Source organism: Marmota marmota, unplaced genomic scaffold (assembly GCF_001458135.2).
Source record: "Marmota marmota marmota unplaced genomic scaffold, marMar, whole genome shotgun sequence".
Lineage (NCBI taxonomy): Eukaryota > Metazoa > Chordata > Mammalia > Rodentia > Sciuridae > Marmota > Marmota marmota.
Window position 1 is genome coordinate 4,002,998 of NW_025999880.1, and position 22,731 is coordinate 4,025,728.

General features: G+C 43.8%; 1 protein-coding gene across 6 annotated transcripts in view; it reads right to left on the bottom strand.

Moving 5' to 3' along the window:
• The window catches only part of Ypel2 (yippee like 2), a 59,218-nt gene that overhangs the window by 30,215 nt on the left and 6,272 nt on the right, over window positions 1-22,731 (bottom strand). For 2 of the 6 annotated variants that reach the window (XM_015495393.2, XM_048792302.1), the window contains exons 2-4: window positions 13,558-13,735; window positions 12,818-12,990; window positions 7,106-7,419 (exon numbers count right to left, since the gene is read on the bottom strand). In XM_015495393.2, the coding sequence (XP_015350879.1) occupies window positions 7,106-7,222 (117 nt within the window). In that variant the 5' untranslated portion in view covers window positions 7,223-7,419; window positions 12,818-12,990; window positions 13,558-13,735. Of the gene's footprint in view, window positions 1-7,105; window positions 7,420-12,817; window positions 12,991-13,357; window positions 13,483-13,557; window positions 13,736-22,731 lie in introns of all 6 variants that reach the window. The other 4 variants (XM_015495394.2, XM_015495397.2, XM_015495395.2 and 1 more) reach the window with 3 other exon arrangements.

Here is a 22,731-nt window from a genome sequence, read left to right on the forward strand (position 1 = left end):
TCTGCCTCAGTCTTCAGAGTTGCTAGGATGACAGGCATGCACTCCCTGCGCCCAACTGGCAAGGTGGTTTTAAGGCATTAGAAATACTGAACTGAAAAATCACTGCAATACAGTGGATTCTGGTCAGGTCCCAAAATACAACAGCCAAACCAGCAGTGGTGTGGCTTTATCATTCCAGGGGCCAAAAGAAGTGTTGGTGCACAAGCAAAACCACAGCAGAAGGAACATGCAGCTACTTCTTGTTCCCAGAGGGCATAACCTGCTGAAAAAAGTTTCTCTGAATTTTGAGGAGGAACACAAGCTTGCCATCACCTATGTCCTTGCTAAGTGCCCAAACACTAATGTACAAACCATATCAGGTTCGTACATTAAAACCTCACAGGCATTTGTAACCCACAGAGTTAATTTTCAGGGTACGCCTCATCGCTCAAGTCAACATTTCCTTGTGGTATTTGAAGTAACCACATAGAAAGGATCACATTTGAGCAGATCCGTGCTCCAGCTGCTTGCAATCTGCAGCAAAAAAAAAAAAAAACACACACATAAAGATGATTCACCAGACTTGGTCCCCAGCTGCTCCCTTGATAATAAATTGGTGAGCAACTCTACATGTGCCCAGATCATTAATTTTCACAGTGAGCAAGAATGACTGTGAGATAAGTCTGCTTCCATCTAAAGAGTATGACTTTCGGGACTCAATTCTCTTGTTCATGTCTGCAAATGAGAGAGACTTAAAAAAAAAAAAAACAATCACTGAGCGCTTAGATTTGTCTGCAAAGTAGTGGTCAACAAATATTTACTGAATGACCACCAGGTGTCTGGAATACATTCAGACCACAGCAGTGGACACACTCAAGCTGCCCCATTTCTAGTCTTCTCAGCACATCATCTTCCACATTACAGCAACATTCACCATTAGCTGGTCATGTCATTACTTGTTCAAAAGTCTTCAGTGGCACCAAACTGCCAACAGGATGAAGTCTGAACTTTTATTCTTCTAACAATCTGGCTTCAACCTACTCTTTCAATCTGTTTCACACAGTTCCTCAATATCTAACCCAAAAGAAGGGCTGCTCCCTGCAGGCTTCCTGTCCGCCTCTTTGTTCATGATGCTCTTTTTACCAACTCCTCCCGTCCACTTCCTCATGTCCAGGTTCATGCTTCCAGGCACAGATTCTTCCACGTATTCCCAGAGCCTCATTTTCTAAACAGACAGATCTTAAGGTGTAGTTGGGTTCTTGTTTGTTTGTTTAAGCAACAACTTGAAGACCCTGATGAAAGCTACAGAACCTTCCTTAGAAACATACAGGCACATAGAACTATATCTACAAATTCAGGGATCCCTTGAAGCCAATCCATAGAGCCCAGATGGAGACGCCCTCATTCCTAATATCTAGCACAGTGCTATAAACACAAAGAGAGAATACCTCCATATATTTAGTATTTTGCAAAGATAGAACGAAGCAAATGAGATGAAAGAGCAACTGTAGGCAACATCCCCCACGGCATCACCTGCACACACCCCAAGATCTGGCTAAAATGGTCCCTCTGTGGATCACCTATGCTATACAAATTATACCAGCTTCATTTATGACTTGTCTCACCCTGAATTGGTTAAATCTCTGTCTCTGTGGAAGGAAGATATCATAAAATACTGTATTTAACAAGTTACAAAGGGTTTCTTCTTACCAAGAAACACTGTAATCTAACCACATCCCCTGGTTCGAGATTTTTCTGTGCAATTTGGTTCCCCTGTCACACCTTCCTGGGTGGTCAACAGCTTTGGAGGAATACAGAAGACCTAACACTTCATTAACAGGAGACAGGGCTTTCAAAGGTCAAATACTTGAGGAAAAGAAGTCATTCTGCAGAGGGGAAAAAAAAAAAAACGGTTCTCTTTACAAAGCCAAATTGGTCAGATGTGTTTTGAAACTAGACTTATTGGGTTGTGTTGGACTCTTTCATAATTTATCACTTCTGCCTTTGTTGAACCTCAGAAATGCCACTTCAGAAACACTGCCATTCAGGGCTGGGTGTGTAGCTCAGTGGTAGAGCCCTGGCCTAGCATGCACAAGACCCTCGGTTCGATCCCCAGCACTGAAAGAAAAAGAAATGCTGCCGCTCTATAGCAAAGTACCATAGGCACCAACTATTATATGGGTTATAAAGAACAGCTGTTCTCAACCTTCTGTTTCTGAGAATCCATCCATTACTCTGCAAAAGCTTGGGTCCTACTATTCTAGAAACAAAAGGTTAACTTTTATAAGAGACATGGGTTTACATGCAATCCTACTTTTCCCCCTGTTGTTAAAATAGAAATACTAATTTTATTCAAATACAGTTTTTATAAAACTCAAAGTCATCACATATCCATTGGATTAAAAAAAACCTCTCAACTAATAAAATTAGAATTCGATGTTTTGCAAGTTAAGACAAGCTCATGGGATAATCACCTTCAAGAGCCACACCATATATTGTACATATTCCTTATAAATTATGCTGTATGATGTGACATAGCAGCGGCTATCACTGACTAATACACTCCAATGCCCAAAATAACATTTCCGGGGCTAGGGATGTGGCTCAAGCGGTAGCACGCTCGCCTCTAAAAAATAAATAAATAAATTCTCTAAAAAATAAATAAATAAAAGCCTTTGAAAATAGTAAGGTTTGTGTTTAAAAAAAAAATCCAACAGTGTGAGCAATTCCTTGTGCCAACTCAAAATACCTCTGCTTACAAACACCAGCATTTTGACCACAACACCCACTAAGAAAGAAATGGTAGGACGTTGGATGCCTCAGCACATTCTCTAGATAGTTCTATTATCAATTCAAAAGTTGTTCCCCCGCCCTCATACAGAGTAAAGACTATGTTACCATTTTACAGACAGAGCTGGTTTTTGTTGTTGTTTTGAGGTGCTCGGATTGAACCCAGGGCCTAGTGCATGCTGGGAAAATGCAATACCACAGAGCTCCATCCCCAGTCCCACACACTCAGCTATTTATTGCCCCTTTCCCGTGTCCAACTCCTATGCTCCAGGTTCTAAAGCAAAACTGTCTTGGCTAATCTAAATCTTCCTTGGTACTAGGCACGAACAATCCCCTGCAACCTACTCATCCACTCTCCTTTTCGGGACAGTAAGGCCAAGAGAAGCAACTGGACTACTCGATGTTTCCATTGAGCTTTATAATTTACAAACCATTCACCAACATACCATGATCTCTCATCTGAGCCTTATAACAACCCAAGGAGGCAAACCTGCTCCCCTCCCCAGTAAGGTCTGTATCTGCATGAGACTGTCATGGGGTGGCACATGGTAAGCACATCATAAGTGCAAGTTATTAGCCATGTGCCATGGTCTGGATGTTTGTGGACCACCAAATCATATTGAAATCCCAACCCCCAAGAGGACAGTATTAGACATGAGATCTTCAGGGTATTATTAGATCATGAGGGCAGAGCACTCATAAGTTGCATTAGCATCCTTATTAAGAGGCCAGAGAGAACTTCCTCACCCCTTCCACCATAAGATCATGGAGAAGCAGCCATTTGTGAACCTAAAAGTGAGCCCTCATTCACCACAAACTCTGGCAAAACCCTGAACTCATACTCCCCAGCCTGTGAGAAACAAGCTTCTGTTGTTCATAAGCCACCCAGCTTAAAGTACATTACAGCAATCCTAATGGACAAGACCATATTAAACACAGCAAGTACTATTTTATGAATGAAAAACGAGGCTCAGGTTGGACAACCAACTGACTGCAGATAACTAGGCCTCCAGGAAAGTACAGTGAGCTGGGAAGGGAGAAAGCCTAGTGCAGGATTCTTTCTACCACCATATCGACATAGATCCTAATATGTTTAAAACCTTACAGTCACACATTTCCAATTAGGCTTAGGCCTAGGAGAGCCTGAAGTCTGGTACTGTCACAGTAGGATGGCCACATACTCAAGAGTATTGGTTCTTTGGACCTCTGTGCCTTCCTCTCCATAATGAAGGCAGACTCACTGTTGGTCGGTCGGTTGTTTTCCTTATTCTTCCTTTTTCCAAATAAACATCAAGCTTTCAGACTACAGGCCCCATTGCAAGCACAAAGTATCATTTAATTGCATTTCTGCACCAGCTCCAGCTATCTGCTTCCCAGTCCCTAACTCCCACTGGGCAGATTCTGAAGCCACACAGGAGATTAAGTCAAGAGGAGAGAACAGGAGGGACATTCTCTCCTTGAACTTTCTTAAATGGAAAAAAGAAAAAAAGAAGAAGAAAAGAAAAGAAAGGCCTATTTTCCAAGGAGGGGGCTGGGGCAATGATCTTTCCATTATGCAGACCTGCATAAGAATCTATAGATTATTTAATGCTGGGGGTGGCTGTGAAGCGAAATAAAGGAATCTTTGTGAGACGCCAGCCACAGTTCCCTCACTCTTTCCCCAGTCAGGCATTTCAACCAACTCTTTAAATCATCAAGCTCTAATGCACCCCATCTGTGCACTGGCTGCAGCCAATGAAACCAAAGCCTTTGCTGATTTTGGCCTGGACTTGTGAATGAGCCTTTCTGCCCCAAAAGGGGCAGGATGGAGGACACAAGGCCAATGAAGTCTTTTTTTGCTCATTATTTGTCTTCTCCCAATGTTTAAGCTCCATTCGTCCTTTTATTTGATTACTTGCTGAGCTCTTACCACAGGTCAAGTTCTGATCTGGAGACTAAAGCTGAGAGGACATGGCCCAGTGATGTGAGAAAGAGCTCATGAGAGGAGCAGGGAAAGAAGAATGCTCTTATCAGAAATCCATGGCCCTGAACTACCCTTTACCTGCATACTCTGGGATTGTGGCTAACTTCCACTCAGTTGCAAACTCCCTCAGAAGATAAGATTCTGCCAGATCAAAGGCCTTGCATATCAGGCCAAACAGATAAGACATAAACTTTGAAGGTCATTACTATCTCTCTATATTCAAACTCTAGCCATCTCACAAGATTCAGTGCAAATAACCACCTCTTCCAGAAATACCTCCTGAATACCAAGCAATAACTCTCTCCAAATGTCCAATCCAAGATCCTGGGCAACTTTTCTAGGTCTCAGCTTCTCCATCAATATAAAAGATGACTAACGACCTAAAGACTTCTCATGGGATAGCATTTATAAAAGTGTCAAGTAGCAGTTTTTAGTACATAGCGGATGCTAAAAAGCACTATACTGGTACATCAATGTCATACATAGCACTTTTTCCTTGTGTTAAAATGATGCCTTGGCTTCCCACTAGATTTAGACTAACACTTTCTTTGGTGATTTTCCCAAAAAAGACAACTTTGCAATTCCCCTCCAAGCTCACAGGTCCGCTTCCAATGCCCAGAGGACTGGCTGCTCTCTTCTCTGACAAAGCCTCCCACATCCAAACTTCCTGACAAAGGGTTCCCCCCAAACTCAAAGAGAATCTGACAAAAGATGATTCGTTGATATAAAAGGAAGCCAAAAGCTGGCTGAAACATAAATAGAATAAAGGGAAATAATTTTCAGAATCACAAAGAAGGGAAAGTGGGACAGAGTGAAAGTCCAGCTAAGTCTTTGAGGGCCCAAGGCATCCAGCTCATGGTAACTAAACATCCTGGCATAGATGGAGAACAAGGGACCCTGTCCTCAGGGCCGATTTGAGATCTTCTGCTAACACAGACCTGGTTATTCTGTCAACCTTCTTCGCGTCCTATGTCTAACCAGCCAGTCAGACTGTAAGGGTTTACACTGTTGACTGGAGCCCTCATCCCTGCCTGGCTGAGGCTACTGAGCCAGAGGTAAAGAAAGCAAGGCCACCTTTTCCAGCAGTTCTTATAAATAGGTCAGCAACACTAATTTTATTTATTTATTTATTTATGGTACTGGGAATTGAACCTAGGGCACTCTACCACTGAGCCACATCTTTAGCCAGGTTCTTTTTCTTTTCTTTCTTTCTTTTTTTTTTTTTTTTAATTTTCAGACAGAGTCTCATTAAGTTCCAGAGACTGGCCTTGAACTTGGGATCCTCCTTCCTCAGCCTTTTGAGTCATTGAGATTACAGGCAAGAGCTACTATCCCCAGCACTAATTTTCTTTTTCAACTTAGTCTGGATCTGCATAAAGGTTGGTTTGTTTTCATTTTAATGGCATGAAGTCCAAGTTCTGAGATGCAGTTGAGGGAAGAATTCTCCCACGATCTTTTTCTCTTTGTCAAGCAGCCCTAGTAAAACCTGTTTCTCCTCCCCTGGGAACATAGGTCCAAGAGAGTGGCAGCTCCCGTGAGAATGCTGCCTGAAGGAGGGTCCAGTGCCTGAATCGCACAACGGGGTGTTGGATTTGTTTCTTATTAACCCCAGTCCTAACTTCAGAAGCTGTTGCCAACGCTCCTCAGGGAAAACAAGGTCTGGTCTTTCTTCTGATTATGATCAAATGTCATTCTATATTACCTCATGCATATGCCCAAAAGGTCCCCCTGAGCCAGTAGATCATCTCTTCAACAGGACACTTTTGTTTCTCCCCAAAGGCCACTCATTTCAGTAATGCCACTGTCTCACAACTTCCCCTGGGGCTTGTCAGGGACTCTCTCATCTTTGTCAACAAACCCCACTATATGGGGCTGGCAGTGTAGGTAGCTAGATGGCAGAGCCCTTGTCTTGCGTGCATGAGGCCCTGGGTGCAGTATCCAGCATTGCAAAACCAATGTGAACAACAAAAACCCTTCAAAACCATAAGAACCTCTTCTCCCCACCTCTCTTAGAATTCACTTTCCAAGCAGAAAGCACTCTTCTGCCACATTCTGCCAACTAAACCAAACAAGCTGAGCAGAAGGCTCTAATCCTTTCTCTGGCCTGCAAGCTGCCAGCCCCCAAAGCCTCCAACAAGGGTGACATCTAATTTCCAAAATAACAAATTAAACCATTTCTCTGTCCCTGCAACTTGGAGTGATTTCTCAAGAAAGTGAGGCAGTCATGTGAGTCAGCCCTCTCTGCACACACACACACAAAAAAAATAGAGTAGAAATATCCCAGCCCCTTTGCAGAGTTTATAAACATCTGTAACTTTAGGAAAAGTGCCTTCACCCGGGGGTAGGCAGGAAAGGCTTGCGGGAAACATGTACCTTGGAAATGAGTTCATCATGATTGGCCAAGTGAGCCCTGCAGTGAATGCAGCTATAGGTCCGATGGCAGGAGGGCAGATATGCCTGGAAAGTCTTGGATCTTGTCATCTTCACCATTGGCGCCGCTGAGCGTGGGGTGAGCTCTGGGGCAGCCCACGAGGCACTCCCACAGGATGGGTCGCACGGGAAACACCGGAAGACACAGGTAAAGGCCGTGGTTTGGCAGGGGGTGGGTGTGGGGCAGGCTCCACACACTGGTGACGTCTTCAGAGGAAGGACCCTCAAGTAGAGGTTGAGGGCTGGTTCTCAGCAGCCTGCGGCACCAAGTAAAATAGCATTAGCTGATATGGTAAGGCTTCCTATAAGTCATGTAGAGTCTGAATGCCACCCAGAAAAAGGCTACCGCTTACAGGATAAAATAATCCCCCTCACTATTTCTTGAACTGGGCCCAAGCTGCCCAACGCTTAAGAAATCACTCCAATCTTGCTGCTCTGCTACAGTTGGAGATTCAGTATCAACTCGGGCACTTTCAAGAGTTATCCAGCCAATTGGCATTAATATCCCCAGGCAAAGTCCAGGATTGAAGATGAGCTACCTACAACCCCAGAGAAAGGATATTTTAGGGTCCCATTTCCTGTGTAGACCAAGGTGAATGATCAAGGAAGAATTCAGCCTCTAGTGATTCACTCCATCCAACATTCGTGTGTGGATTTCCCATCCACTGCCAGATGCCAGGAGAACTCCAACATATGAAGCCACCACTTGCAGAAGCAGCAACCCCCACACCAGTCTCTGCTTAGGGATTGAGCACAGGGTACAAAGGATCAGCTTCCCATTCAGCAGAACTAGCCAGCTCCTTGGGAGTAGTGATTCCCTTTGCAATACCTTGCTCGGAAGTAGATGCATTTTCATTTTTAAAAACAAAAACAAGTGAGTGAATCAATGTCATAAAAAGGCTCCTTCATCTGAAAATCATAAAGACAGTGAATTTTACAAAAATTTTTCCTTCAATCCTTGGATTTCCCATTATTCATCCCACAATATCAAACATCTCTCCTCCCACAGCCTCACCTCTTTTATTCTACTGGGAAACAAGGACACCGAGGAAGTGGGTGGTTCCCAGAATAACCAAATGAGCAGGTTAGTCCCAGTGAAGGTCTAAGGAAACAGCTCCAAGGCCCGGGGCTCACTCTGCTCCTCTGTGGCTTACCTACCTCAGGCTTTGACACCTGTCTATTCCCTGGACTTCACTAATGGGGATGGTGTTCCCACTTGTCTACCTCCCAGGAGAATCCTGAGCGTTAATTAACACCTGCGTCAGGCTTTGAAGATAAAATTATTTAGAGGCGCATGGGGAGAGGGGAGAGACACCACACACAAACAAAATCAGATCTTCCTTGCTGGCTTATGTCTGGGATCCATCTGGATACTTCGGAGAAATCCTACAAATTCCTAGTCTTCTTTTTTCCTCTAAACCTCACTGGAACCAAATCTTTCAAAGGGAAGCCACCCTCCGCCTTGGCATCCTTCCCACCACAGCAGTCCCTGATGCCATCGTACTCCTGGAGCCTTCCTGCATGGCCAAGACCACACTAGGCTGCAGGACAACAGTGGTCACTACCCCTCGTGCCACAGTAAGAACACATTCCTTCTGCAGCCCTGAGTCACACTGGCTCCACATCCAACTACATGCAAGACGCCTGATGGTTGGAGGGATTGAGGCCAGGGAATTAAGTCTCTCTGCTCATTCTCCCTTACAGACCTGAGATCGGGTCACATGGATGTCACACCTTAAAGAAATACTTGAAGGATAAGGCCAGGCGAGGTGGGGCACTCCTGTAATCCCAGCGGCTCCAGAAGCTGAGAAAGGAGGATCACAAGTTCAAAGCCAGCCTCAGCAAAGGCGAGGCACTAGGCAACTCAGTAAGACCCTGTCTCTAAATAAAATATAAAATAGGGCTGGGGATGTGGCTCAGTGGTTGAGTGCTGCCAAGTTCAATCCCTAGTACCAAGAAGAAAAGAAAAAAAGAAATACTTGAAGGATACAGAAGTGGGAAATGATTCCCTTAGCTTTGCCTCAGAGTTAGGCCTGGCCATCCCAGGACACAGGGCTGGAAGATACATGAACCCCTGGATCCAGAGCCCCTGAGCATCCTCTGGGTAGTGGGTGAGGTGAATGGACAAAACAGGCTACAGTAGACCAGTGCTACAGGATGACAACAGAGTTACAGGTGGTAGAAAGAGCCAGACACCATCTTGGGATTTCCTGAAATGACTTCAACCTTTCCAGTGTCTGTTCTACTGTCAAGAAGGACAGAATATCCAGAGAGGGAGGGGGAAGCCAGCTAGGGTAAGGAAGACAGAGGAATGTGAGAAGTAGGCTTCCCCCAGGCCCAAGGCTTCTGAAGTCCACGGCCTTGGCCGCCCAGCAGGGAGCACTGGGCTCATCAGTCTTCCGTAAACACCAAGGGAAGAAAGGGAAACAATGACCCTGGCTGCCTTTCTGCGTTTACAGAGCAGCTACAGGGTCTGTTTTCTTATGCATGCAGACAGCTTCTAAATTATGCATTTCCCTCGAGTAGAATTATTCCTTTTCTCACTTCTCTTCTGTAGGAAACCCAAAAAAAAAAAAGTTCATAGGCAGAAGTTTCTGGTTATGCTCAACTTCAAATCTGAATCCCAAAACTTATTCAAGGCTACTTTCTGCAGAATAAGCATTTACACTCTGTATTCAATGTGAGTGTGTCAGCCAGGCACCAAGACACATGCCTGTAATCCCAGTGACTCAGGAGATGGATACAGGAAGATTGCAAGTTCAATGCCAGCCTTAGCAATTTAGCAAGGCCCTTAAGTAATTTGGTGAAACCCAGTCTCAAAATAAAGGCCTGGAGATGTGGCTCGTGGTAAACTGCCAGAGTTAAACCCCCAATACCCATATTTAAAAATGTAAGTGTGTCCCAAAACACACACACATGCACACTCACTGTTCACCATGGCTCTGAACTTAAAATGCAGGAGAATAAATCCACCATGTGAGCAATGGCCCAGACTGTCTGGTGCTTGAAAATCCTGGAAAGTCTAGACAAGCATTAGCCTTCAATGTGATACAAGTGCTCTGCTCCCCCCACCTTTTCCCCCTTCCCTGTAACTGGGATTGAACCCAGGGCCTCCCCCAAGCTAGGCAGTGTTGTACCACTGAGCTACCTGCCCTCACTCAGCTCTTTAATATGAATCCACAGGCATCCTGAAGATGTGACCCCTTCCCTGGGAAGAAGCAAAGGAAGAGGGAAATTACTGGAAAATGCCTCTTGTTGAGACCCAGGACAAGCCAGAAGGAATGAGAAAGAGCAGGGGGAGAGGAAGGTGACACCGAAACAAGAAAAGGCTGGTGTGGCTAAGAAGAAAGGAAGGAGCAGGCTGAAATCACAGAAGTTATCTTTCAGCCAGGGACTGAAGAATATATCCACCTGGTGCTGCCTTCTTCCCTTCTCAGGGAAAACTGAGAAACCTGCTTGTTTGAGTCAATTCTTAGAAAGGAAAATTTAACTGGTGATTTTTTTTTAAAGGGGTGAATTAAGGGTACAGGTCTATAACGCATTTAAGTTTTGGACTTTGATCCCTACTGAGGGGGCGACAGGGTCCAGGGGCTTCATGAATCCAACCCGTTCAGCATTTTGTGGAGTCCAAATTGATCTCCAACAATAATCAAATTAACTCGGTATTTTAAAGCCTCAGGGCACATGTACAAATTAAACAGCATTTTACGTGAACTAATAATCCATCACAGTGGAAATTAAAGAAAGATTTGCTACCACCCCCAGCTGGCTCAGCATGGAAAGAAAAAACGGGAAATATTATGATTAAAAACAAAGATCTCAGATACACCACCTCAAGAGCCAAAGGCAGAGGGAGCGCACTCGGAACCTGGCTGGCCTGCCTGACAGACAGGCCCCTTTCATCAGGGGCCACAGTTCCAGCTGGAATTTAGAATGGAACCTTCTGAGTGTCACCAGGAGAGAAGGGTAGTAGGTACGCATTTTTTAATCAAGCCATGAAGAAACTGAGGAGTGCTGTGTTAGCCAGACCAGACCATCACACATGGCCACAGAAACTGACCAGGCACATGGAACTCACGAGAGGAAGCAACTCCTCCAGACTGGACCAGGCCATCCTCGAGGTGTGCCTCTGTATCATTGTTTCCATGGGGTGTTTGGCGGAAAGTAGGTGAAGACTGGAATACAAGTGGACTCTGAGTTTCATTGCTTTTCTGCTTTCAAATCAAATTGAACCCAAAGCCTGTGTGTAGCTAGATTCACCCTAGTGGAATGGGTGGCCTGCCGCCTCCATTGGGACTCTTTATTCTGTATTGAAGCACCCTACAAGATGGTGCCATGGAGACAACATCTCCCCAATCCCAGAATGACCTTTTCAAGGTGAGACCAGCTGGTGACGACACTGAAAGATGCATGGAGTGTGCTGAGATGAAAGTCTTCCCAAGAGGTGGCTTCATTGGAGGCCATGCTGTCAGATTTATGCAACCCTGACAAGCTCGTAAGCCTCTTTCTCCTTCAAATCCACCCTCTGCATTTTAGCCATTGTTGTCTATCGTAAAAGCAGATCTGATGATGTCATTATTCTCATGATGTTCAGAAAGGCAATACAGGGTAGTGGCTCACAAGACCTGGAAGCAGTTTCTAATCTCAGCTACATCATTTGTTAGCTGTGCAACCTTGAAGAAATTACTTAAGCTCTCTGGATCTCAGATCATAATATCTACTAGATAAGGCTCTTGTGAGGATTAACTAAATTAAGAGATACAAAGCACTCAGCATGTGTGCCTGGCATGTAGTAACCATACAATAAATTCCAGGTATGTATTCCAAGTATTTAGGATTTGGGCAACTCGGATGAAGCTCTTTATAGTTCCCAACACTCCATACCTAATTCACATGCCCATGGCTTTGTTAATGCCATTCCCTCAATGTGACACAATCTTCCCACCTCTCCTCTCCAGACCCTCACTTGTCCCCTAAAACTCGGCTCATAGGTGCTCATATTCAACAGATGAATAAAGAAAACGGGGGGGGGGGGGCCTGGGGTCATAGCTCAGTAGTAGAGCACTTGCCTAGCATGCATGAGGCACTGGGTTTAATCCCCAGCACCACATAAAAATAAACAAATAAAATAACAGTATTGTGTCCATCTACAACTAAAAAAAGAAAAGATATATACACAATGGAATATTAATCAGCCATAAAAAGAATAAAATTATGGCATTTGCTAGTAAAAGATGGAACTGGAAACTATCATGCTAAATAAAATAAGCCAATTGCAAAAAAAAAAAAAAGGTCAAAAGTTCTTTTTGATATGTGGATGCTAACCCATAACCACGGAGGGTATGGAGGAGAAGTATAGAAGTTCATTGGATTAGACAAAGGAGAATGAAGGGAAGGGAGGGGGGATGGGAATAGGAAAGACAGTAGAATGAACTGGATATAACTTTCCTATGCTCATATATGAATACACGGCCAGTGTAACTCCACATCATGTTCAACCACAAGAATGAGATCAAGACTGTAATGGGTTGCACCCTATGTATGTATATAATGTCAAAATACACCTTACTGTCATGTATCTAAAAACAAATTTTTAAAAAAGAGACCACTCAAATGTCACCTCAACATTAGCTCAATGGCCCCTTCTGTGTTTACCTGGCTTAATCCTCTTGGAATTCTTTTTCTGCTTCTGCATCTTCTACTAGAGGGGTCACTTGTGGTCCTTGTTGTACCCCCTGAGCTCAACAGCATAGCAGTCACTAAACACCATCACTGAAATGAATTTCCTCTGCTTCTCACTGGACCGGGAGCTGAACCAGTTCACCTGTCTGCGCAGGTAGCACACATGAAAGAGGTCCCCTCCACATAATGAAGAAGGAGGCAAAGTCACCCTGGGTCCCAGTGCCTCACACATGCTAGGCAAGTGCTCTACCGCTGAGCCCCAGCCCCAGCTGTTTTTTATTTAAATTTTGAGACAGGATCTTGCTGAGTTACTTAAGGCCTCACTAAATTGCTGAGGCTGCCTTTACTGGGTTTACAGTTGTGTGCCACCATGCCTGGCTTAGAGGTGACCTTTTAAATCCTAGAAATTAATCAAAGGAGGTCTGTAATTGGCATCCATGCCTATTCTTTACATCACTGAGGCTATGTTAAAAAAAAAAAATAGCAGCAGCAGTCAAGCACAGTGGCACACACCTCTAATCTGGAAGGCAGGACCATGACTGAGCACCCATGTTCTGTTCAACCATCCATGAGGAATGTGAAAAGCCCTGATAAACAGTGGTGGCAGTGGAAGGCGAGCTGGCAAGCCAATTCTGAGACTAGAAAGCGAGAAAAAGAGCAAGAGATCAAATGCCTGTGGAAAGCCTGTAACCCACCAGTGTTGTCCTCCTTACCCAGCCTAATCGCACCAGAATCCTGAACCCAGAGAAGGCAGGAGAGACCCAGGATCTCTGGTCCGCCACACAGGAAGAGCGGACAGCAGTGCAGACATCAGCGCAGGATCTAGAGGCAGATGGACTTGGATTCAGTCTGGGTTCTTCTCACTAGCTGCATTACCACTGGGCAAATAGCCTGAAAGGAGATAACAACAGTGTCTACCTCCTAGAGGAGACAAAAGAATCAAATGATGCAAGTGAGGCATTCAAACACAGCACCTGACACCTGGTCAATACTCAATAACCTTGATTAGTTACAACCATCCTTCCCAGCAAGGGAGAAAGAGTGAAGGAGCTGTTCCTATGCACACAACCAAAGGCAACATTGTTCCTGTGCCCCAGGTTGATTCACAGTGGTTAGGAGGTTAGGGCCTAAACTAATCCACTTAAAGATACATTGTGCTTTAAGTAGGCTTTTGTAGCTTAACTGGGGACCTGATACTATTGCTGTCATTCCAAACAACAGAACACTCCACCACTTAGTGCATCAGACAAGTTACCTACCGGGTCTGTACTGACTGCTAATCTCAGGATGGGGCCCCACTCTTGAAAACTAAGCTGAAAATCCTCTATTAAAACTGCCACAAGCTGATGTGCAAGATACACAGAAAAAAAAATCAATATCATCATTTTATAGATACCTCTTTTATAGCACTGACCCAGGTGGTACTTCAAATCCATCTAGCTGATAATAAAAAACGAGTCTGAACTGTCAAGGAGGCATTCTCCCTGATAAACAAAGCCAACCATTCATCTCAAACCTGGACACAGGGTCTAGTCTTGATTTCAGGGGGATTATTTGATAGACAATACTCCTACATGATCTCTAGGATTTCTTCTGCTCTTTAAAGTCCTGATTCCATGTGCAATGATGCCTGCCAGCTGAATCCTGCAGTCCTGCCCCAGAGCAAAGTATCCATCCACCAACCTTCATTTTGTTAAGGCCTTGATTTTAGGGAGATCATAGAACATGACAGCATTACAGAGGCCCTTCTGAGACAGATGTAATATGCCTTTCCAACATCTGTTCGCAGAGCAATGTTTTTACTGTGGGATCAGTTTGACACTTCACCTGGGGGAGGACTCCATGTAAGACTTGCATCTGTTAGAACATCTGCATATAAGAGGAGTTCCCCTTGAACATCTTGCAACTTGCATGCCATTTACTAGATATCAGAAGTAGCTATTGCTGAACAACTATCAAGTAGATCAGATATTACTTCAGGTTTCTCTACATTTTCAACTTTTAAAATAACAAATCCAGAGATGGTGGCATATGCCTTTAATCCAAGCAAATTCAGGAGGCTGAGGCAGGAGGATGGCAAGTTCAAGGCCAGCCTAAGCAACACAGTGAGACCTTGTCTCAAAACAAAAATTAAAAAGGGCTGTGGATGAAGCTCAAAGGTAGAGTACACCTGGGTCCAATCCCCAGTACCAAAAGAAATAAGCAAAAGAACTCAAAAGTATCTGAGATTAATTACAAAAACATACAGAGGGCTGGGATTGTGGCTCAGTGGTAGAGCACTTGCCTAGCACAGGTGGGACCCGCCCGGGTTCGATCCTCAGCACCACATAAAAATAAAGGCATTGTGTTGTGTCCATCTACACCTAAAACTATAATAAATATTAAAATATATATATATAAATATTAATATATATATAATATATATAATATATACAACACAATAAGATTTAAAATAAATTAAGAAATTAGGATAGTAAAATTAAAAACAAAAGGAGAGTCTGGACATAGACATAATTACTGAAGTTACACTTGGCTTTGAGCTCATTTAGTGGACATGATTCCCAGAATGTCTCAAGAGCTCCTAGCCCATAACCCCCTTGCAAGATTCCTTTCAGCTGGGCACCCTGGTGCAAACCTGTAATCTCAGCAGCTTGGGAGGCTGAGAGAGAAGGACTGCAAGTTCAAAGCCAGCCTCACCAACTCAATGAGTCCCTATGCAACATAGCAAAACCCTGTCTCAAGAAAAAAAAAAATTTAAAGGGAGTGGGGGCTGGGGATGTGGCTCAGTGGTTAAGCACCCCTGGGTTCAATCCCTGGTATTAAAAAAAAATAAAGTTGTTCCTTTGAGAGACAGCATAACAAGTATCCAAGTACAACTGAGTAAATGGGATTCTACAGAGTCAGGTCAAGCCAGGAGAGGCCAAAGACTTGTTTTTCTGATTGTCTTGCTGGATCCACTGATACAATACGGATCCTCCAGAGGAGTGGAAGAGCTACAGGGCTTTCCAGTAAGGCCTCCTGAACATCATTTACCCTAACTGGGATCTTGAGTAGCAAAAGAATGGGCAGCCTCCAGATGCCAGGTGCAAACACTAATACCTTCGGCTGCTAACCCTGTAGCTTGGTGCAGTGTTCAGCTGCTTTCTCCTGAAATATCATGGCTTCATCATGCTCTTCCACCTCTCTGAACCTCAACCTTTTGAGCTGGGGTGTGGCTCAGTGGCACAGCACTTGCCTTGCATGTGCAAGGCCCGATCCCATGCCCAGCATTGCAAAATGGAACAAAATACCATTATCATTTGTTTCCTTTGCCCCTGTCACCTTCACCCCAATTCTGTTCCTTCCTCTTGAAGGCCGGTTGCCTAAGCAGGAAACACCCTTTCCTCCCTCTCCCTTCCACATCAAACTTCATTTCTCCCCTAGACAGTTGGTTCTCTCTCTTAAACCCGCCTTTCCATTGCTCTCCTCAGTCACCAGCAGCCACCCCCTCCCCACCCCCAGGCCCATCCACTATCACAGTGAAGTACTGTGCTTGCTCCCTTACTGGACTCCCTGACTCAGCTCTCACCTCTCCAGCCCATTCTAGAATTCTATTTATAAAATACAATCTAATCACATCTCCTCGTGTTTCTAAACCTCCAGTGGTTTCCTAGCAGCCTATAGGACATGGTCCAACCTGTCAGGTGACATGAAGAGCCTGTTCCCAACTCTATATTCTCATCACTTCCCCAAACTCCAGTCTAAACCTGTTTGCCTAACACACCAAGTCTGGTCACTACCCTGTGCTTTTTCTCAATGTTTCATTACCTCCAATGTCTTAACCTACCTTCTGTGCTTAGTAAATGCCTATTCACCCTCTAATACCCAGCTCAAATACGACCCTAAGCAGAGCTGGTGGACCCTGCTGCCAGCAAAGAAAAACTTTACCTTTATCTGGGATGGCATTTTATTACATTGCTCATGAGTCTCTCCTCATCAGACTGGGAACTTCCTGCAGTCAAAAGTCCAGTCTTTGGCTGAAGTACTAATTGCTTTTGTGCTAATTGTTTACAAAAGAAAAAAAAAAAGTCTAGTCTTATGGGGCATCCCTCAGTGTGTTCCTCAGGATTTAGTGTCCAAAACATTAGTTTTTTTTTTTTTTTTTTTTTTTTTTTGCACCAGGAATTGAACCTAGGGGTGCTTTACTGCTGAGCTGCATTACCAGCCTTTTATTTATTTATTTATTTATTATTCTCATTTTGAGACAGAGTCTCACTAAATTGCTTAGGGCCTCACTAAGTTGCTGAGGCTGCCTTTGAACTTGCGATTCTCCTGCCTCAGCCTCCTGAGTAACTGAGATTAAGGGCATGCGCCACCATGCCCAGCACATTGGAGATTCTTGAAAAATGTTAACTGAGTAAAATGAATAACCATCAGGGAAATCATTCTGCCATATAAAGCTTTTTTTTTTCTTTTTAAATCTCCTTAGTTACTGTGCCACTATCCAATACATTTAAAATATCTAGTTCTGAGCATTTCATAGGACTCGCCATTAACACTCCCCCAGATTATAAAGCCAGCCCAATTCCTGGGACACCCATTTGCTGAAACTGGTTGATGATGTCTGAAACTTAGTACTGCGGAGTTATAGATCAGATGAGCCACACCATGTGAACCTCTGACAGTTTTACCAAGCTGCTGTCAGACAGCAGACACATTTCTGTTACTGCCACTCCTAGCCCTTCACAGTTTAGACTACCCCATAGGGCATTTTCCCAAGTGGCCTAAACCAGTCTGGCACTGACTTTTGGACCCGTATAGAAACTCTCAGACTTCTAATCTAGGAGTCTCCTCCCAGGGTGGTCCCCACAAAACCCCCAGGGCAGTCTGAGCTGCTGCTCTAGGCAAGACTCAGAGAAAAATGAAGGTCAAGCTTGCTTTAGGCCAAGAAGGAAAGGGATCCTTTTCTTTCCCAAGCAGGATGGGGCCTGCCTGCAGTCCCAACAACTTGGGAGGATGAGGAGGGAGGATTGCAAGCTCAAGGCCAGCCTGGGAAAGTTAGCAAGACCCTGTCTGAAATTAAAAAATAAAATGGGCTGGGGATATATAGCTCAGTGGTAAAGTAACTCTGGGTTCAATCCCCAGCAAAGAGAGAGAGAGACAAAGAAAGAAAGAAAACATGATCTTAGAAAATTAGATGGGTGATATAGCTTATCCTCAGAAGTTATTTCACCAGGGAACACTTCCCAACTCCCACTAAGTCAGGTCGCCTATTCCACACACTCGGTGATATTGACAATTGCTGTTTTTCTTTTATTGAAGTGATTATTTGATTATATTCATGTTTCCCAAACTCAGATATCTGCAGAATAAATGAATGTCTTTTGGACTATGGGCACTGTGTGACCTTGATTTCTCTTTAACTGCCGGTCGGTCCCCAGGGCACAGCTGGGGCCCCAATTAGCTACAAACCATCCATCACAAATCTGCCAATACAATTCCCTTGTTCAGCTGTCAGCACGCCTTTGGCTTTCTCACTTTCATCTCCCCATTCAAATAAACCCAAAACTCTAGACTCTGACACAGGAGGCTGGGCCCCCTGCCTTTCCACAACTGGAATTTGGAAACTGAACTTTTTAGAACTCAAGAGTAAAAACTGGAAGAGGCATCTTCAAAAGGATGCTGGTATGTCTAAATACCCAATCATCACCAGCCCAAAGATGGATAGATTTTTGTTTTAGAAATAATGGTGTCATTTCATAAAGGACAGGAAAGGGCGCCAGGTGGGAGAAACTGACTCTGCAGTAAATGCCTGGATTTCTTCTCTGTATGGGAACAGCAAGTAGATTTTATAAATAATTAAAGCCTTTTTCCCTTTCAGACCTGGTACATGGAGGGGAGACAAGCACACTGCCAATATGGCTTTGTCGTATAATTCAAGAAGCCTCCACAAAGCTGGTTGTTTAATGGGTCAGCCTTCCTACTAGATTGTGAGCTATTTCTGGCCAGAGACACTGTCTGGTTAATCATCCCTCATTACTAGCCCAAAGCATGGCATGAAGTACAAGCTCAGGAAGCCTTGGTTGAAGGATGAGCAGTGGGGAAGGGAAGGAAAAGGCCCCAGCAACTGCCAATGAGCCTCTGGATGCTACAGCTTATTAATTCCCTATTATGGGTCAATGAAGGGATAAGAACTTGATATGCATCATTATCTCTATTCTTCATAACAACCCAAAAAAAAAGAGAGAAAAGAATAGAAAAAACTTTGCAACTCAAAAAGTCAGGCATTATGGGGCTGGGGCTGAGGTTCAGAGGTAGAGCACTTGCCTGGCACGTGTAAGGCACTGGGTTCGATCCTCAGCACCACATAAAAATAGATAAGATAAAGGTATTGTGTCCATCTACAAAAAGGGGGGCATTATGATAATTATCCCTTTTTATAAAGGGAGGGGAATACTGGGAATTGAACCCAGAGGCGCTTTATCACTGAGTCACATCCCCAGCCCTTTTTTATTTTTTGAGACAGGGAGTATGTTCTTTAGGGCCTCACTAAGTTACTGAGGCTGGCCTTGATCTTGCTATCCTCTTACCTCAGCCTCCCAAATCCCTGGAATTACAGGCATGTGCTCAGGGTCCTGGCAGTTATCTGTTTTCTAGATGAGGAAAAGGCTCAAGAGAAGTCAAACTATTTGCCCAAGGTCACTTAACTAAAAAGGACTAGACTGGAACTCAAGTCCCTTCCCACTCCCAACTGGATTCTTCCTACCCAGACAAGCCAGAGAGGTGCCTGGAGAAGCAAAACTTTGGTCCTTTAACCTTCTAGAACTTTCAGCAAAATAGGAGAGTTCCAGTAAACTAATAATAATGTCAAAAGAAGATGCTGCACCCTCTTAAAACACCAGACTCAGTGCTCCAACATTAAATTGCAAAAATGAGAGAAAATCCAAAAGAAAAGGAACCAGAAGGTAGGACAATAGATGAGCACAAGACATAGCTGGGTTTTGGTTCTTGGTGGTGGAGCATTTAGTTCCAAGGCTGCAGTTAAGTCTGGGCCTTTTTTACTCAAATCCTAAAGGAAAAAATTAAGAGTCTCATGAGTAAAACTAAAAGCACCATTGAATTTAGGTTTACATAATGCACATTTATATACCCTTAATACAGCAAATACTGAAAAATAATTCATTTATACCTTAAGTTCCATCTGGCAGTGGGTCAAGTTAGAGAGGGTCCCCAATGGACAAACACCAAGGTAATAAAAGAAGAGACAAAGGGGAGACAAATATAATGAATGATGAGGGCTACAAAGAAAAGGAAGAGGCAAAAATAGAGCAAGGGAAAGGTAAGGCCAAGGATGTTTGGTGATTTCTGCCAAGGTGATTAACCACTACCCTAGGGGTTTCCAGAACCCAGACATGTGTGGAGTTGGCTGCATTAGGAAAATGCAAGTGGGGGAAATAAAAGCTGCAGGAAATATTAGGGTGGGGTAGGGTGTGGGTTATTACCATTTGTTTTTATTACAGATTCCCCATTCTGAAAATAAAATATTTTTTGTAGGTCTTTGGTGAGCCCCAGGAATTCTCATGGCAGCCAGGAGGCTGAGGTAAGAGGATAACAAGATCAGGGCCAGCCTCAGCAACTTAGTGAGGCCCTAAATAATATAGACCCTATCTCATAGTCTCCTATTCATGATACTTTTTAATTCATGTCAGTTGGCCACTGTTCACAGCTAGCTCTACATCCATAAGTGTTCTACTATGAGCCAGGCACAGTGGCACACCCTTGTAATCCCAGTGACTCAGGAGGCTGAGGCAGAAGGATCCCAAGTTCAAGCCCAGACTCAGCAACTTAGCGAGACCCTGCCTCGAGAATATATAAATTTTAAAAAATTTTAAAGGCATTCCACTGTGAATGGAAGTCGCAGCTCCCTGCCATTGCTCTTAGCTGCGGCAATGGCAGCCCAAGCAGCACCCCGGCATTCTCTTTCCCATATCTCAAGTACCTGCTGAGCACTCTTCATACATTCCCTCTCCCCTTCATACCTTGTGCCTTTGCATGCAGTTCCCCCTGGTGTGCTCCTGCATTTTTAAATCTTCTTTGTTCTTTACGAGACCACCTCCAATAAAGGACCAAGTACTTGCTATGCATTATTATCTCACTTCTTCACAACCCAGAAAAGCACAGGAAAAAAATTTGCAGCTCAAAAAGGTAGGCATGATTATGATTATCCCTGTTTTCTAGATGAGGAAAAAGGTTCAAGATAAATTAAACTGTTTGCCCAAGGTCACACAACTAGAAAGAACTAGTACCAGGACTCAAGTCCCTTTCCACTCCCAAAATGGATCCTTCTTACCCAGACAAGCCAGAAAGAAGACCTGGGGAAATGAATCCTTGATCCCTGGAATGTTTCTGTATGTTTAAATTCTCTTCCTCGGGCTGGGGTTGTGGCTCAGTGATAGAGCGTTTGCCTAGCACATTTGAGCCACACATTTGAGGCACTGGGTTTGATTCTCAGCACCACATATAAATAGATAAATAAAGGTCCACCAACAACTGATAAAATATTTTAAATAAATTCTCTTCATCCTTTACAGGACTACCTCCAACCAAATCAGCCTTCTTTTCCACATCTCTGTAATGACTTTAAACTCTTGCTACCTTGTACTCTGGCTATTTGGAGAATGTGCTCTTATGGGCAGGGTCCATAGCTTAACTCATCTTTATCTCCCAAAGGCCTTATTATCTGTTGAATGATTATTACCCAAGAAAATAAAACAAAACCAAGGTTAAATTTAAGCTCTAGGCCAGAGGTTCCTCTTTCCTACTGGCAACTGAACCCAAGGGCACTCTACCACTGATCTATATCCTCAGCAGCACAGCCCCCGCCCCCGCCCCACCGCTTTTTAAAAATATTTTTTTAGTTGTAGATGGACTCAACACATTTATTTATTTATTTAATGTGGTGCTGAGGATCAAACCCAGTGCCCTGCAAGCATTCTACCACTGAGCCCCAACCCCAGCCCCAGCTCTTCTTATTTCTTATTTTGAGACAGGGCCTCGCTAAGTTGCTGAGGCTGATCTTGAACTTGTGATCCTCCTGCGTCCGCCTCCCCAATGGCTGGGATTACCAGCATGCAACACCACACCCACCTTCATGGGCTATCTCTACAGTTGGGCCTAGAGAAATTTCTCAGAACATATAAGAGAATGACAAGGAAGAAGTGCAACTTTAAGCCAGAGCCGCACCTCCATAGCAGAGTGCTTCTTTGCCTCCTAACAGACAGAAAGTAACTTTGCCTAATGTGGAGAGATGATGAGTGACATTTGGGGTTTGGGTCAGGAGTTTGTATTCTTCTGAAATGTAGAGTAGGAAGGGCCCTTAGCCTGATAAACAAGAGGTATGTTTTGTTTCTGTTCTTTCCCCTAATTAGTGCCAGTGTCTTAAGCAAGTCCTCTTCATCTCTTTGAGCCTCACTGTTTATATCTCTAAAATGAAATACCTAAATGCATTTTTATACCAATCCAAGATCTATCCAGCTTGTATCTAAAGTCACAAGTCATTCACTTGAAATTAGAGAAAACAAAAATTAAAAGGTTAACCCTGGAAAAAAATTGGGATGCAGGGCCCTATACAGTTACTAAAATCAAGCCACAAATGTGGCTCTGCACTTCCTGGCAGCCAAAGCAAAAGGAGAAATATGAGCAGTTATAAATTTCCAATTGTCCACAAAGAAAAAGCAAACCAGTTCCCTGGGAGAGGCAAAGTTTTTCCTGGCACCATGTTCTGAAAGAATTTCTCCCATGAACTTCTTAAAGGGAACATAAAGAGAGGTTGCATTGAACGTCTTCAATAATATAAACCCTTATAAGAACAGTAGAAATGAGTTATATAAAGCTATTTCTGACAGTGT